General features: G+C 33.1%; 1 protein-coding gene and 1 long non-coding RNA gene across 4 annotated transcripts in view; one reads left to right on the top strand and one right to left on the bottom strand.

Annotated features, from left to right (window-relative positions):
- Nucleotides 1-1771: 1771 nt before the first annotated feature.
- On the top strand, nt 1772-11818 carry LOC143222723 (uncharacterized). Of its 2 annotated transcripts, none has more exons than XR_013012439.1 (2): nt 1772-1911; nt 11663-11818. It is a non-coding gene; the product is annotated as an uncharacterized LOC143222723 (long non-coding RNA). The 2 variants fall into 2 exon arrangements; XR_013012440.1 differs by lacking the exon at nt 1772-1911 and adding an exon at nt 1925-2435.
- The window catches only part of LOC143222722 (protein SPO16 homolog), an 18677-nt gene continuing 13421 nt past the window's right edge, over nt 11384-16639 (bottom strand). For both annotated transcript variants that reach the window (XM_076449623.1, XM_076449624.1), the window contains exons 5-6: nt 13121-13238; nt 11384-11777 (exon numbers count right to left, since the gene is read on the bottom strand). In XM_076449623.1, the coding sequence (XP_076305738.1) occupies nt 11632-11777; nt 13121-13238 (264 nt within the window). In that variant the 3' untranslated portion in view covers nt 11384-11631. The remainder of the gene's footprint in view (nt 11778-13120; nt 13239-16639) is intronic.

Here is a 16639-nt window from a genome sequence, read left to right as displayed (position 1 = left end):
CTGTACTAGCGGGAGGCTATTTTGTACGTACTATGATCACTTGTAGATTTATCAAGAAATTGATAGACTTGTACACTAGTATGATACACATCAGTTGGTAGTCTCACCTGTATGCATCCACGAACTTATAATTCCCCACCAACATTAATGTTAACATCTTCCTTCGATGTAGTGCAAGGAAAAAGAACGACTTTTATCTTATCAGTGAAATTTGTTAGTTTTTCAGTTAACATTGTAAGTCTTTTACAAAGAAAAAATCACATTTTTAGTGAAGTATTTTAATAAACTAAAATAAAGATTTGTCCATGAATATACTGAGTATTTGCTTTGAATAGTCCGTACCCAAAGTAATCTTCATGTCAATATTTAAAATACCTTTCTTCATCTCAAACATCCTTTGTGTAACCCCTAAAACACACTTCGAACGTTTTACAGTAAAACTATATTTTACCTGTTATATTCTTTATCTGTATACGGGATCAGTCAATTTGATTTCATAACCACAAAAAACACACAACTAAATTTAAATTACTCTTTATTGTTTCTTGAATGACTTCAAATTGTAACATGAAATGCATTCGTATTTCCGAAGTAACAATATACATCTATTTATAATTATATTTTTAATTAAATAATACGATAAAGAACATGGAATCACAACACGCAAAAAACAGTTTCCCCTAACTTTTAAAAGTTTTTGGCTTTCAAACTATGTCTAAAGAGCCGATAGAGGCTCATTCAAGTTATTGGTTAATGTTCCCGTGAAATTAACATATCTCTTCAGGAAACAATGAAATGCAATACATCATTTGATAACTACAAATATAGACTTTTTATTGGTTATAGATTATATATAATTAAGACAGAACTATTAACTAATCCTGAAAGAGAGTGTGACATTGTTGTAGTAGGAGGAGTCTGATTTTCTCTTTCGTAGCTATGTAACCAAATAACACTGGAGGCTATAAAAAATTATGGTTTGTCTGAGTAATGGTGATGTTATAGTGAGTAATTTACGTTTATTTCATCGCTACAAGGGGGGAGATAAGAAAAGAATATACCTAGAAAAAATGTGTCACGTATGTAACACTAGGGAAAATTCAGGATTTTTAAAATTGACTTACAGAATTAGGAACTTAAAAGCTATTAAAATATGGATTATTAGCTAAGACTTTATACTATGCTAATTGATATAACATAAACAAAAAGCAGTCTAATAAAAAATTTTAATGTAAAACAAAAACTTTGTGACGTATACAGTAAACAGTATCTGTAAGGACAGAAATAAGTATTCTCCAGCTTCCCGAACCTTACTCTATTCCCACCACGTGTCTGAGTTCAGTGCCGCGTAGAAAATTAATTATTGCCATTTATTTGCTGCTTTTCATAATTAATCTTAGATAGCGGTATTGAATTTACACGTAAATATCTCCAAATGTTAGTTGGGTAAAGAAAAGCCGCAAACTTATGACATTAGTTGAGAAAATTCAGATGCCCGATAAAGTTACAAAGTGGGATAAATGTAATATCCACAGGTCACGAACATTATATGAATGAGTTTTTCACATGTACAATTAAGGTTTCTCAAGTGACTACGTGGAATCTGTCCATGGAGAAAAGAAATTACTGCATGTGTGGATCAGTGAATAAGTGAACAAAAAGGCCCTGTTGTTGATATCGTAGCTATACGTAAGGAAACTTGTAGTTTGTATGAATGCAGAGTCTCCAAAAAAGTGAAAGTGCTGCAGATGCCAGTGAATTTCTGGTAAGTAGACACTAGTTTGCTAAATTTAAGCAACACTTTAACCTGCAAAACATGAAACTGCAAGGTGAAGCTGGGGCAGTCAATCGTTATGTAGTTCAAGCCACGGTTCCTTGAATTCATTAAGGAAAAAGGATATGCTCCTAAAGGTAGGACTTTTTTTTTATATAAGAAGATGAGCAACAGGACATACATCAACAAGTAACAGAAGGTAGCATCCGAATTTAAGACCTTTAAAGATAAGCTCACTTTGCTTTTTTTTTTCGGTAACTCATTGGGTGACTTTAAATGCAAATCTATGTTAGTGTATCATCTTGCAAACCCACGTGAACTAAAAGACAAGAATAAGCGACATTTGGTGGTAATATACCAACACCTTTTCATATACATTGTCGCCATCAGCCACACAGCACTTTAAATAAGACGCTTACAACACTACACATAGAAATAAACAATTCTCGGAAAGTCTGGTGACCTCTATGACGTTACTAAACTAAATATTTACATATCACTCGTTCAATTATACTAGGTATTCCCAGATTGCCCCAGAAGAAGGAAGGTCCACCATTCGGAGCGCTCGGGTTATAAGAGTTTCTATTTCAGTTTTAATGCGTAATATTGTTATATATGTGTACATATATAAAAAACAACATTGGAAATAATTATGAAAACGGTGAGTAAAAAGTGTATAAAAGGCAAATACTGTATATTTTTATTTATATAGACTGACTGGAGAGAAGCGCCATAAATAAAAGTAAATTACATTTGCTGCCATAGCTCGTCCTACCCATAGTGGTCACTCTCTCACTGACATTTATGTGTCGAGAAACCAACTGCTGCTGACATAACAATAACAATGAACACAGGTGAAATAGAATATTATTTCACTTCCGTTTCATAGCACAGCTCATTCATTGTATATTTAAGTGATATGTACCAGAATGTATGACCTTGTGTGTAAGATATAAAACCACACACACGTACACATAAGTATCCTCAAGTAGCATTCCCTATAAGCAACTGAAAGTCTTCATAAATAATTCTACCTGTGTTTATAGAAAGGAAGAGTTACAAATTCTTTTCACTTTTAAGTGCATTAGATATCTTAGCAGTCATTATCGCCCATTCCAGGCATTGATATTGAAGGTACATAATTTAATATCATTATTTGTTAACTGCCTATAACTTTAATTATTTAACGGATCCCATGTGATTTGCTGCACAGGATTATCCACAACTCCACTCATAAACGTAAAAAGCAAAACTATCAAAATCTTTCAGTTTTCTGAGCTGTTGATCTAGTGGACAACAAAATCATTAAATTGACATATAATATAATATGTCAATTATATAATTGACATATATAATAGAATATATTATATCAGAATATAATAGATGCTATGCTGTATTGTGTGAAACGTCTTGCTGCCTTATGGCATTTCAACATGCAATTTGTAAAGAATATCCTATTTCAAAGACCATGGACTACCAGATATATCACAAAGTGGGCACCACATTTACATGAACTACACCTATGGTACAATACATCTTCTTACAATCTTAGCAGATTGTGTAAATGTCAGAGATTATTTGCAGTATATTCACCAGGCTGAGAAGTCAATTTCACTTACTATAAAGCAAGCAAACCAAAGCTAGACCTAGATCCTTTATTTTATTCTCTGAAGCTTGTGATATGTTACCCAGTGTCTATTCACTAGTGCATTTGCACTACCTGCATGCATCTTCATCATTGTTCCTTCCAAGATGAATATTTTTCTGAAGTAAGATATTCAATAAACCACCATTTGTGTTACCACACTTGTACACTGAATGAAATTACACAAAAATACTTCTGCAAAATTGTAATCCAGTGTACAAGTTTTGCATGTTCAAAAGCCATTTCAGTTGTTAAGTCCCTACAATACAAGTAGCATCAGTAGTGTTTGACAAATGGCACAACTACATGCAAATTTTTTGCCATGCAGTAGTAATACTCAGTAGCTAATACAAAAATGTTATATATGATTATATGTTCCACGACTTCTTGCATCTATGAAAGAACTGCTCTAATCCTACAAGTACTGGCATATGCATTCTGAATGAATAAATTATTCTGCAGTAAACAAACACATTAACTGAAATGATGTTTATGTGAATCAGCTTCTGTTAGTGCTAAAAAAGTGTCAGTCTTGATGGTTACCATAAAATCTCATCAGTTTGGTGTGAATCAAGGAAAGTATGGAGATATTTTCTCTGCTTCACTTTCAAATATAGTTTATTTACCCATTGAAATACCATTCTGCAGATCTCATCACCCAGTTAAACTGGGTGGACAAACACCAATGTCATTCATATAGACATCTTTCCCATTGCACACCATATAATTTTAGTTCTGTTACTTACTCAAAAGCAGCTAGTGCAATGCACTTACCAATAGTCAGACACAAGATATAGTGAGTTAATCCATCAAATGTCTTCAACTGCATTCAGAAATTAATTTTATTGTGTCAACCCACCTAATATTAACACAAAATCAGTGTACCTTCCTTTACTATTCTTCATATTACTACTGGAAACAATTAAACATTATATATTCCATTTAAGTATTAGATCCTTGGTTCTCCTGTGAAATGCATCAGGTGTTTCTTTTTAGTTTAAACAGGTAAATATGAAACTGTCACCAAAAGGTTTTGAAGTGCTTCTCATGTATACATATGTGGGTTCTTGCAGTTGTACAGGTTTTTATTACAGAGAAGCCAGTTGGGAAACAGGGCTAGATTTCTAGTGTTCTACTTACTTTTAGTACCACTTCAATATTTCTTGAAAGCACTTGCTATAGAATTGTATTGCTGGTTATTACACTGGAAAGTTCCTGTAGTAGCTTCAACTCTGTAACAAGTTTTATGATACTTGGAGAATGTATATTCCATATTTAGCTGAAACATTGCTGGAGATGATTTGTTTTTACAGCTACAAATTACTGCTAATGAGGTCAAATACGTTTTCCATAATATTCAAAGATGTTTAGTATTATTAAATATGATATCTAGGACATTTACAGTTGGCAAGTATGCAATTGTTAGGATTTCTAACACATCTGAAGGCGAAAAAGAGTGTAATTCTTGTTTTCAAAGCACTTGGGTGGATTTTAGTGGTGAACAATTGTGGAATGATCAAGCAAGTATCCATTTTATCTGATTTTTTTAAATATGGGATTTAATTTCAATGTTAAGGTGTTTCTTTGTGAAGTGAAACTATGAATAGTGATCTGAAGGGCATGACTTGAATAATTATTATAGGTTTACACTGAAACTTTTAAGGAGCAAATGAATAAAGACAAGTTGCTGGTGTCCACCCACCTGAAACACATACTTTTGTAGAGCCATAATTGGGTTATAACTGAGGGGTTCAATGGAGATAATCAGATGTTCCTTCAGCCCTGGGCCACAAGTTACACCACCAGAGACAGGAAAACCTTTTATCTCACAGTATTCTTGTAGAACCAAAACACTGACCATGCAGCAAACTGTGTAAACCAAAGTCCCTACATAAGTCATTAAAATTGAATTACCAGAGAAAAGAAAGTGCAGGTGGCAATAAGATGTCAGTGTCTCTTTGAAGGTTGCACAGTAACTAACTTATGCCAAGATCAGATGTGTATACATTTTTGTGGAAGCAATTTATACTTAAATAATTCCTGAGCCAAGTTATCAGAAGTCAAAGAATCCCTAATTTCTGCAGTGACACTTGCTACTCTAACCACTGTGGGCATTAATGTTGAGTACTACAGGTTGATGACAATGCTACCATCAGTTAAAAAGCTCCAATATAATTCTACCCATCTAGTTTCCAACAAGTGTTATCCACTATCCATGCTAGCCCAATACACCCTCTGGAATAGCATAAAACTGGAATATCAATGCCAGGTTCAGACATCTAAGTGGATGGAGGCTTTCATCCTATGACAGTGAGAGAATTACTGACTATGATCAGTTTAGAGCAGCATAAAAGTTTTGTTAAAATCTCTACTGGGCTTGCTCAATCTAAGAAGGTCTTGATAAAGACAAAAGACATTGTATGGTGAACATCAGTCAACAGAATATTCTAGTTACCTTAGAAAGCCTGTTGTTATGTACATTAGCCAATTATTGGACAAGTAGTGTAACACACGCATTTTGTTTTATTTAATCTTCATCTATTTGAACACAGATATGACCTTAATATTCTTCAGATAAAATAGTTATCATTCAATTAGTTGTTTCAGTAACAAAGTAAAATTTAAAAAGATGTTACCCTTCATTTTCAGTAATCTGGTATAATAAGTTTCCATTTTTATTTTTTTGTGAATGATTATATACTACATTACCAAAATTTGTTGATACTGAACATACTTACCATAAAGCTAAATTTGTGATGTATTTGCAGATGATAGTTTTATCTTCATCATGTAAGTTCATATAGTTATCCACCATATTATTTTCTGACAATTACAATATTCATTATTAAAAGTTTAAATTTTGAGGAGTAACCTAGGTGAACCTTCTCTTCAAATATCAAGCAGAAATGTATAAGTTGACAAATGGTTCAAGTTTGGCAGTAATTTCAATTTCATCAGTTTAATGGCACAAATGAGCAATAAATTGAGCAAAGAACTTGACAGTAAAATACATGAAGCTGATGTGAAATGATGATATTTAATGCTTCATGTAGCTCTGATACCAAATGACAATAACTTTTAATACTGTGTGTACCAATGACTGATGCCAAATGACTATGATATATAATGCTGTATGTATTCCAGGTACCTTAACATCAGACAAATGGGTCCTATCCTACATAGTTTAATTAGTGGAATGGAGCAGCCTTTACCCTCACTTATAGTATTAATTTTTAAGAGTAGCATTAGCAGGCATCTTTGCTAGTTTATGATATATAAACCATTTGTTTTAAAGGGGTTACTTTCACAATGTACTTCTTACTAATAAAGTGTTGTTATATTTATTAAAATATATAATCATTATTAGAGAGCTTTATATCATGTACTGATGCTTGTTTAAAATTATTATTAGCTTGTAAATTTATTTGACCATTATTAAAGGTTTAGGCAGGTGTGATTAGTCTATGCATACATATTAGTTTAATCTTTTTAACTTTTGTATTATATATATATATATATATAAATATACAGGGTGGCCCGTAAGTCTCTACCCATCATATGCTATTATGTTATACTCTTCAAAAAAAGAAACGCAAAAGGGATATTTTTGTTATTTTAAAGAGAAATATATGTAATAACGTTACAAGCACAGAGTATGTGATGTTACATGTGTTAAGGCACTGATTGTCAGACCAAAATGACAATAAAAGTTGTGCACTTTGAAAACGGAGGAAAACATCGGATTTTTCGCAAAAACGCATTCGTGTCCAATAAATTTGTTTGAGAGATCTGCATGTTCTGCAAGTGCAACATGTGCAAAATCCCTATAAAAGTGACGAATTCTCGGTTTCCATAGCTCAGTGTTAAGCCACCGACACGCAATACAGTTACGCCAAGACTGACTGAAGCACAACGCAACAATGCCATTGGTCCCTTGGAAGCAAGCGAATCTCGATCAGATGTTGCCAGAGCTGTGAATGTCCACCCAAGCACCATCACAAGGCTATGGAATCGTCACCAACAACATGGATCAACTTGTGACCCTCCACGATCTGGCAGACCCCGTGTGATCATCCCCGCACAAGATCGCTGCATCCGGTTACGTCACCTTCGGGATAGAACCACCACCACTGCCTCAACCAGACCAGGGCTGCGTAGGATTTCTGATCAGACCGTGCGCAACCGTCGGCGAGATTCTTAGGCCCCATGTGCAACCCATCATGGTGAACGTCAACGTTTTTCAACATGACAACGCCCGTCCACATACAGCCTGACTCATCACTGTCTTCTTGAGACACCACAACATCAACGTTCTTCCCTGGCCCTCCAGATCACCAGATTTAAACCCCATCGAACATCTTTGGGACGAGTTGGACCGACGTCTGCGACGGCGACAACCTCAACCTCAGCTTGCAGCAGCTTTGCAGGCTGAGTGGACAGCCATTCCACAGGATGTGATTCGTCATCTCATTGCTTCCATGGTCAGGAGATGCCAAGCAGTTATTGATGCTCATGGGGGCATACTCGTTATTGGCGTTGAGTGACGTTAAACTTCAACTAGTGAGCGTGGACTTCGCCTTTGCAGACTTTGGATGTTCAGCAGTGAATGTGCAAAGTTTCACACATGTCATACAGAACTACTCGGAATGAACTTGTTAACAATATGTCTCAAATTTTGCCTTTTGCGTTTCTTTTTTTGAAGAGTATATATTCAATTACACATCTATTATAATTTTTTTTTTAGAGAAATATGGCCAACGTAAGCCCATTTACACTTGAAGAGCGTATTGTGACAAGTACGTCGCATAATATTATGCAGCGAGAATGAGGGACAGCACACAGATACACTGGATACATAAGATATATGGATGGGTAGGGACTTACGGGCCACCCTGTATATATAACAGCATGTTAAAGTTTAAAGTGAAACACAGCAAGAAGGTAGAGGGAATGAGATATCCAGTATGTAAAACATATCACTTGCTGCTTTTCCTTTTAATCCAGACTAGTAAATATTTTGTTCATCAAAAATGTTTAAAATGTTTTAGCTGCATGTATGTCGACACTTGCACAGGTTTTACAACACAAAAATTAGTTATGAATGTGGTTAGCTCAGTAAAGTTCTAGTTACCTATGGTCATAGATTATTACTTTTATGTAACTAAATCCTTTCATGGGAGAGGTTGTAGTAATATTACATAGTACACTGTATAGTTTTTATAGTAATCTCCATTGTATATATGTTTCATTATACTGTCTAATTCAGATTTATGTTCAGAATTTCTAATGTAAAGAATTCTGTCAAATTTAGAAAACAGTACAGTCTTATGTTCTTGTTCACTTTTCAGGGTAGATTGGTTTTGTTGTACATAAGGATTATGTTAATTTTGCTTTAGATTATGTTTGATCTCTTTCTTCAAACTCAATAAGAATCAGTAACTCAGCTTTAATTCAACTTAAGGTTTTTTATGATTCATTTTGTCATTTGCACTTACTATTATTGTCTGCAAGGTTAATCAGTGCACCTGAAAATAGCACACTCCAAGACACACTGCACTTCAAAAATGTATCACCTGTGTATGAACAGTTAGTTGGTCTACCCAGGCAGTAATCTGGTCCAAAAAACATGTATGCAAACAACTCACCCACTTGTTTTCATTGTTCTAAATCAAGATCATCCACACAGTCTTTGACCAGATAGCTAAGATGCCTTGGTAACTGTGTAAATTTGCATGTGGGCATAATGTGGTTGAAGTAACACAAGCAACACAAATATATGCAGGTTGTAGCTAAATGGCTACTTGCCCACAGTTACAAATTACAAGACAACTGACTAAGTGCAACTTTGATCCTGTATACAAGACACTGTGTCTTAGGCAAGTTTTCACCAAAGCAAGCTGAACCTGGTTTTGTAGAGATTCAAGAGCACCACTTTTGCATTAAAAAACAATGACCTTTTCCTCTATGTGCATTTCACTGTTTCTGAGCTGAGTTTGTTAAGTATCAAATGGCAAAAACTTCTAAAGTGGGTCTGTCTTTGAGATATTAATAATTTAGAGAAGTTAATAAATTCAATCTGCTACAAGCAGCACTTTTCACAAAATAAAATCATATCCCTGTACTTGGTTCAAACCTGTTTTAATTAATCAGAATCAAACCAATACTGGTTGGGTAATGTACCATCTTTGTTTGCAGTGCCCGATATACTATGTGGTCTATCAGAAATTCAAACACACATTCATGTATCTTCAAAGATATGTTACCACACTACACCTCGTCTTGCAGGAACTGTACTGACCAACATTTTTCAGATATAAACAAATTGTTCTACCATCCCAGACTGGTGTCCAAATCAGCCCGAAAACTTGCAGCATCTGCTTTTCTGTGACTTGCCATTGTTATATAGCAGCTGACCAGAATGAAATCTGGTGCCTTTATTGTATCACGATAATTAAAACAGTTCTATTTCCAGTGTCATTAAAGCTAACATTCCATTTCTATTGAAGGAATCTTCCTTCTGTAGTAGCATATAGTCACAAGCTAAGAAGAATTGGTACAATATAGTCACACTACAACATTTGCCTGTGCTTTTGATAATGGAGTACAGGATTGTCAATTCTAAGTCCTGTGTGATATTCCATCATAAAAACATGTCCACAAGGTCACTTTTTCTTCTCTAGCAACTTGCTTAATGTGATAATCTCAAACTGTGCAGCCAAAGAACTTCAAAGATGTTTTTGACACCATCAATAAACTTAATGACAAAGATATTTTCACAACTTGTTGCTGCCATTTTGTGATCTGTTTTCCTGTGGATGACACATGTGCAACTAAATTTTCATTACAGCAGTGCTTTGGACTAGATCCACTAGATGGTTCTATTCTACAGTTGACTAAATGTATAATGCAAATCTGTGATAGTCTTTACATTAATTCTTTGTTCAGCAGCTCCAAAGAATCCAGATTGTGATTCAAATACTTGCCTCACAGATCAGATAACCAGCTCATGAAAAACACATTAAGACTTGTTTAACAAATAATGAAGCAAACAGACCAGGTGTGAGTATAGTCACGTCTACGACCAAACCTATGATTGCATGTAACAGTTTCTAGTTGGCAGGACTTGCACAGTTACAGTCTGGACATATCTTGTTCATCTATAACATATTACTAAATATAGAAATTCAAATAGCTAAATACAATTATACTCATAAACTAAAGTTAAGGAAATTTTATTTATATCTACGTATAACAATATTCTCTTTCTGGAAGTTACGAAGTAAATCAAATATGTAATTTATTGCTTTGTACAATATAACAAATCTATTTATTTCATCATGCCTATAAGTAGACCAGTATTAAACCAATCATGTGAAACAAATACCTGGAAGTCTAGTTTATAACTCTCAAACCTTTAAAATAAAAAATGCATATACATAATTATTTGTATGTAAAGCAATGATTTTCACTTATTTAATATTATAACACATATGTTTAATGTGATTGAAATGTTATTTTACTTATCAAAAAGTTAAGATTCAAATATCAACTAGGAAAAGTGATTTAACTGGTTCTGTATGTTAAGAGGGACAATATTACTCATGCAACAGTCTTTTTTACAACTACTTTTCATGTGAATAAAAAAATTTACTCTGTTAACTGACTTATGCATATCAAAAATTAAATAACAAATATACCATACCACCAAACTTCAACTAAATCTTATCAGAGTATCAAAATGTAACATCTTGTATTATAGTTGAAAACATCAAACAACTGAGTTATGAGTTTTGTAACAGCAGATCAATGTAACCATAAATTACTACGGAATGAAAATTATCAACTTAAGTTTAATAAAATGCTAAATTTCATTCTTGTGGGAATTGATGTGGTTGCTTATTGGGCAGATGCTTTAGCCAATTTCCTTGGTTCTTTTTTTAGGTAACGACTGACTATGCCCATGATTTTATTAACATTTTCTAATTTTAATCAGTCTCTAAGTGATACATTTTATTAGGCCAAATAAGAAAGTTACATGAACTCAAATGCAGGTAAATTGTTGGCATGTTAAGGAATTTTAAATACATAAATCAAACTTTGTAAATATCATAAGGTTATCTTACAAAGCAAATCTAGTTTACTGTTTCACACATTAGTAAAAAAGCATCATGGATAGGTGAATAGATTGATACATCACAGCATATTTAAACTTTTATGAGAAATAATATTTATTTTCTTCACAGAAGTCAGTGATAACTTTTGCTGAAGAAGCTTCTAGACTGCAATCCAGGAGTCTTGAGATATCAGCAGAAGCAATACCAGATATATTCTTGCAGCCATCTAGTGCTAAAGTACTTTCTGTAAGAATGGATAAAAATAAACCACGTTTCAAAATCAAATTAGTGATTTTATTTAGCTTACACAATTTCAAAGATAGAGAAGTAGCATGATTCAGTTCATCCAGTAATATCACATTATTTTAGTTTGTCTAAGCTTAATCTCACTGACTGTAATTATGACTGCACTAGCAACAGAGTGCAGTACTACAATCCACATATTATGAATCTAGAGCTCTAACCAGCAGGCCATGTCAGGCTCTACTTTGAGCTTAGAACTTGACTGTAGTTTCAGCACACAAGTTGTCATTTGAAGTTACATAAACTTATATCAATGCAATACCCAAGTGATTATAAAACATTAGTGAAAAGAAAATTTATACAAAATAATTGAAAAAACAATGCTTTTTGAATTTGTTCTAGAGTCTCAGTATTTTTGAAAAAATTCACCATAAACAGCATACAATGTATCTTTCATGTTACTTTAATAAATATTTTGGTTGAATTCATAGATTTATACAATCCATACCACTGTTCGTTTAACTTTCCATTCTACAGTCCTAGCTTATCAAGATACATAACTGGTATTACTGAAGATTATAATAACTCTATAGGGATTATTAAGATAGGTTTAACTATGATAAGAGACTTGGGCAGAGCAGGGTCTGAGTAGATTTTTGTTGTTCACAAATACTGGCAAAGCTACAAAGATTTCTCTGTTCTTGGACTCTGACTTATTTGGATTGAAATAGATTTCTTGTTCTTGAAACTGGCTGGGAAAGGACTGAAATTGAAAACCTCAGGCAGACTATGGTGTAAAACTTCAAGTTTAAATGTATATCTAATCATTACAACTCTAATGTAATCTATATTTTGTGAATGCACAATGGTTCTCTGTGGCAATCATTATGCAATCCATAGTTTGAGAGTTCACAGTAGTTCCCTAAGGCCACAACAACCATTATATAACCAGTAAGTTTAAAGTTCATGGCAATTCTAAGAAGTCTACAGTTAAAAAATGTTTTTCACAGCAATATTTCCTCAAATAATAATTAATATTAACTAGTTAAAACCTTCTAATGATTACTTTGTGTTAACCATTAGAAATACTTTAAACATTTAAAAAATAACAGAATACACCTGGTTGAGTACACACTTAGGCATGATAAAAGAGAAATTGACAGTTTATGTTAAATATTTATAATTTTTCATTTAGAATGCTTAATGAGCATTGTCAACATTGCAAACATGCATATATATCAACAACTTTTTTGTAATCAAATGTACTTTGAACAAAAAAAAGTAAAAAAAAAGACAAATGCTGATGAGGTGCTCTATACTAACAACAGCAAATTCACATCTTACCATATTCACTAAGTCCCATACTTCTTACTAACTGGAGTATGGTTTCTTCTGTTAGGCTTGATTCTAAGATGGCTCTTATTTTGTCTTGTACAATCTTGTTAATAGGGAGACAACTGACCTAACAACAGATAACAACATCTGTATTTTTATCAAAATCTCTAACCCTAAAGTTCATGAGTTCCCAAGTGTTTCTAGTCAAGATTTTTTTTTTGTCAAGGTAAACAACCCAAGATTTCTCCATATACTGCATAACTAAAAATCAATATAGAATAAGTATCATTCTAGGGAAAAAAACTTCTACACATTCAGTTTATTTTTAAAATATTTCACAACTTTAAAGCACTCAATCACAAAAACTATAGAAAACTAAAAATAAAATGATCTCCATGTAGCACAACCAGAGAACAAAGAGATTAAAAATAAGATGTAATTATTTAAAATATTAGTATTTACAAAATAAATAAAAATATTTCCTTACACCTTCCCACAATCTTTTGCAAATCACATTTTGGGAATACAGACTTTAAATATTGACGTTCAGTGTATTTTTAAGGGTTTGGTTGTTTTAGAGAAAACTACACTGGGTTATCTGCTATGCTGACTGTGGGGAATAGAACATAAATAACTAAATCTTATATGTAACCATTATCATCCACTGAAAGATGCTAACCAAAAGATGATTTATTTTTACAAGTGTATTATTCTATTGTAGAATTAATATCAATGAAATCTTGCACACTTCTATGAGATTTCTTTTACAGTAGTCAAATATCAGTCATTTTTATTTTTATTGTTTGCAGTTATTTTATTGCTTTAGTACATCTTTGAACCCTCTAAAAAAAACATGCTTTTCTTCCTCCTTTTGTTACAGAGTTTGGCAAGTATTTCTATAATACATGACTTGTGCATGAACACCATGATTTTGAGATGCACTGCAGTTGTAACATCTTTCACTGTCATGGGTGCATAAATGTTCTTAAAAATATAAAAATTGGGCACATTATTAAACTTTTGTTTTAGCTTCAAAAAGTGCAATAATGATTGATATTAAATATTAAATCTTGTAGTAAATGTTCTGAGAAATAGGTATGCAATGAAATGAATAACTTTATAACTAATTAGAATAAATAATAAATGTTGCATATTCAATTACTAATTCATAGAAATAAATGTTCAAATAATGATTTTAATGTAGTACTTCTTACAATCTGAGAATATAATCATCTGCAACTGTCCCTAAAATATTTCATGCTGATATTGACAAGAAATAAGCAAAATAAAACTAATTCCCCTAGCAGTGACAAGACTGGACCACTAAATAACGACCAAGAAATAAGGGCAGTATGAACACAAATATAAAGTCAGAATACACAATCTTTATTTAAAACAAACACAGTGAAAATATACTCACTGTTTGTGACTATACACAGTTGTCTCTACTAAAGAGTTAACACTGAGGTTGTTTTTTCTCTTGAATTATTTCAAATTTACTTAGCTGAGATCTTGTACCAAATGAATAATTATTTTTCTTACTTGAACTTTTCTGTTAAGACCTACCTCAGATAGAGATTATTGCTATCCACATAACTGATCATTACCAATGAAACATGATAAAGGTTATTATCCCAAGAGGTTGTCTAATTACCAGTAGAAAAGATAACTGTCTAGCTCCACATGCTACATGTGACCTTGCAGTTAACATTCCCACTGGCTTTTCCACCATCCAAGTAGCATTAGTTTTCATTTTTCTTATTTGAAAATGTATTATAGGTTTATTCTCACATTTCTGCACTACCTCCAATTTGTCCTTCTCACTTTTAGTGCATGTAGTATTTTTTCTCCTCAATAATGAGCCTATGTGATTAATTTGTCATTTTCCTTTTGGTAGATGGTTATAGCCTAATGATTATATCATAGGCTGTCACAATACACGTCACACATGTAAAGGATGGGAGCTTTATGGCATGTGTATAAAATTACAAGACAAATGTGAGGTAATAACTCTTTGTGGTGCAGAGAGATAAGTACCAATTCAAACTGTTCAAAAGGCCAGTTGAGTGAGTAGGTTGAAAAGGGTGTGATTCATAATCAGCCAGTTTGAACCATTATAATATTTCAGAAACTACCTATATGGGTTACCTTAGTCATTCAATGTTTCTCCAGGGTTTGAATGCACTCATATCTACTTTTTTTAGAACCTCTACCTTTTGGTACCCAGGAACTGCTTAATCTCCAATCCTCATTGGGTCTCCACTTAACCAATACCCCATTAGCTATAATGTCTTCTGCCATTCTGTGACAATGTTTGTTTGTTTCTTGAATTCTCATGCAAAGCTACATGAAGGCTATCTGCACTAGCCATTCCTAATTTAGCAGTGTAAGACTAGAGGGAAGCCAGCTATTCATCACCACCCACTGACAATGCTTGGGCTACTCTTTTAACAAAGAATAGTGGTATTGACTATCATATTACAATGCCCCCCATGGCTGAAAGGGCAAGCACATTTGGTGTGACAGGGGTTCAAACAAGAGATCCTCAGAATGCAAGTCAAGTGCCCTAAACACCTGGCCATGCCAGGCTTCCATGACAATGGACAGCAAATTTGTTGTAATAACAAATCTTACAAAAACGTACTGACTTGGATTAGTCAACACTTGTCTCTATGTTTAACCATTAAGATCCACTAATACTTTCACTGTGTTTCCTTACAGACCTACTTCAAACTACAAGTTCAGTATTAGCTATGCACCATTTAAAGAGCTTCTATATTTGGGTGCTACTTTTCAGAGTACACTTAAAACCTACATTTTCATGCACCTTGTATTAAATTATATTAAGGAAATATTTCAGAATGTGTCATTTTCAGAATATTTCAAATGTGACTAAAAATTTTTTATCCAATTCAAATAGAACATTAGGTACACAGTCTTATACTAAGACATTTAAGCTACTACCTACGAATTTCATGTGTTACTGATAATTTCATTTGCTTAACTTTTTCAACTTGTTCCAATTAAAAGATCTTGCACTACTCTTACCAAAAACCTATAAATAAATTTGTGTTTTCTCTCAAACATAGTGTGAATTTCTATTCTACTATTATCCTTCTATGAAAATTCATTCCTTTCAAATATTTGAACAATGAAGTTGAAACATTATCTCATGAGTACAAAGTATATTTTTTCTAATAACTCCTTATAAGCTAGTAATCACAGTTAACTACATTTTACAAAGTCTTAACATATGGATAAATCCTTTGTTCCTATTTAAAGGTGGTTGATATTTGTGCTTATTATGTAACTGATTAATTAACTCATGTATAACATTGATGAATGACTTTATATGATGTTTCTACAAACATGAATTTATTTAGATTTATACACTGTCATATATATTTATCTGCATTACATTACCATATAAATTAACAGCTTTCAACTGACTGCCTCTGGCTCCCATTCAAATTACTTCATAACTGTCTTTGATTACTTTCTGATGATACTGTCTGCTGCTATCTTTTA

This window comes from Tachypleus tridentatus, chromosome 8, assembly GCF_004210375.1.
Source record: "Tachypleus tridentatus isolate NWPU-2018 chromosome 8, ASM421037v1, whole genome shotgun sequence".
Classification (NCBI taxonomy): Eukaryota; Metazoa; Arthropoda; class Merostomata; order Xiphosura; family Limulidae; genus Tachypleus; species Tachypleus tridentatus.
This window is presented reverse-complemented; position numbering and strand designations above follow the sequence as displayed.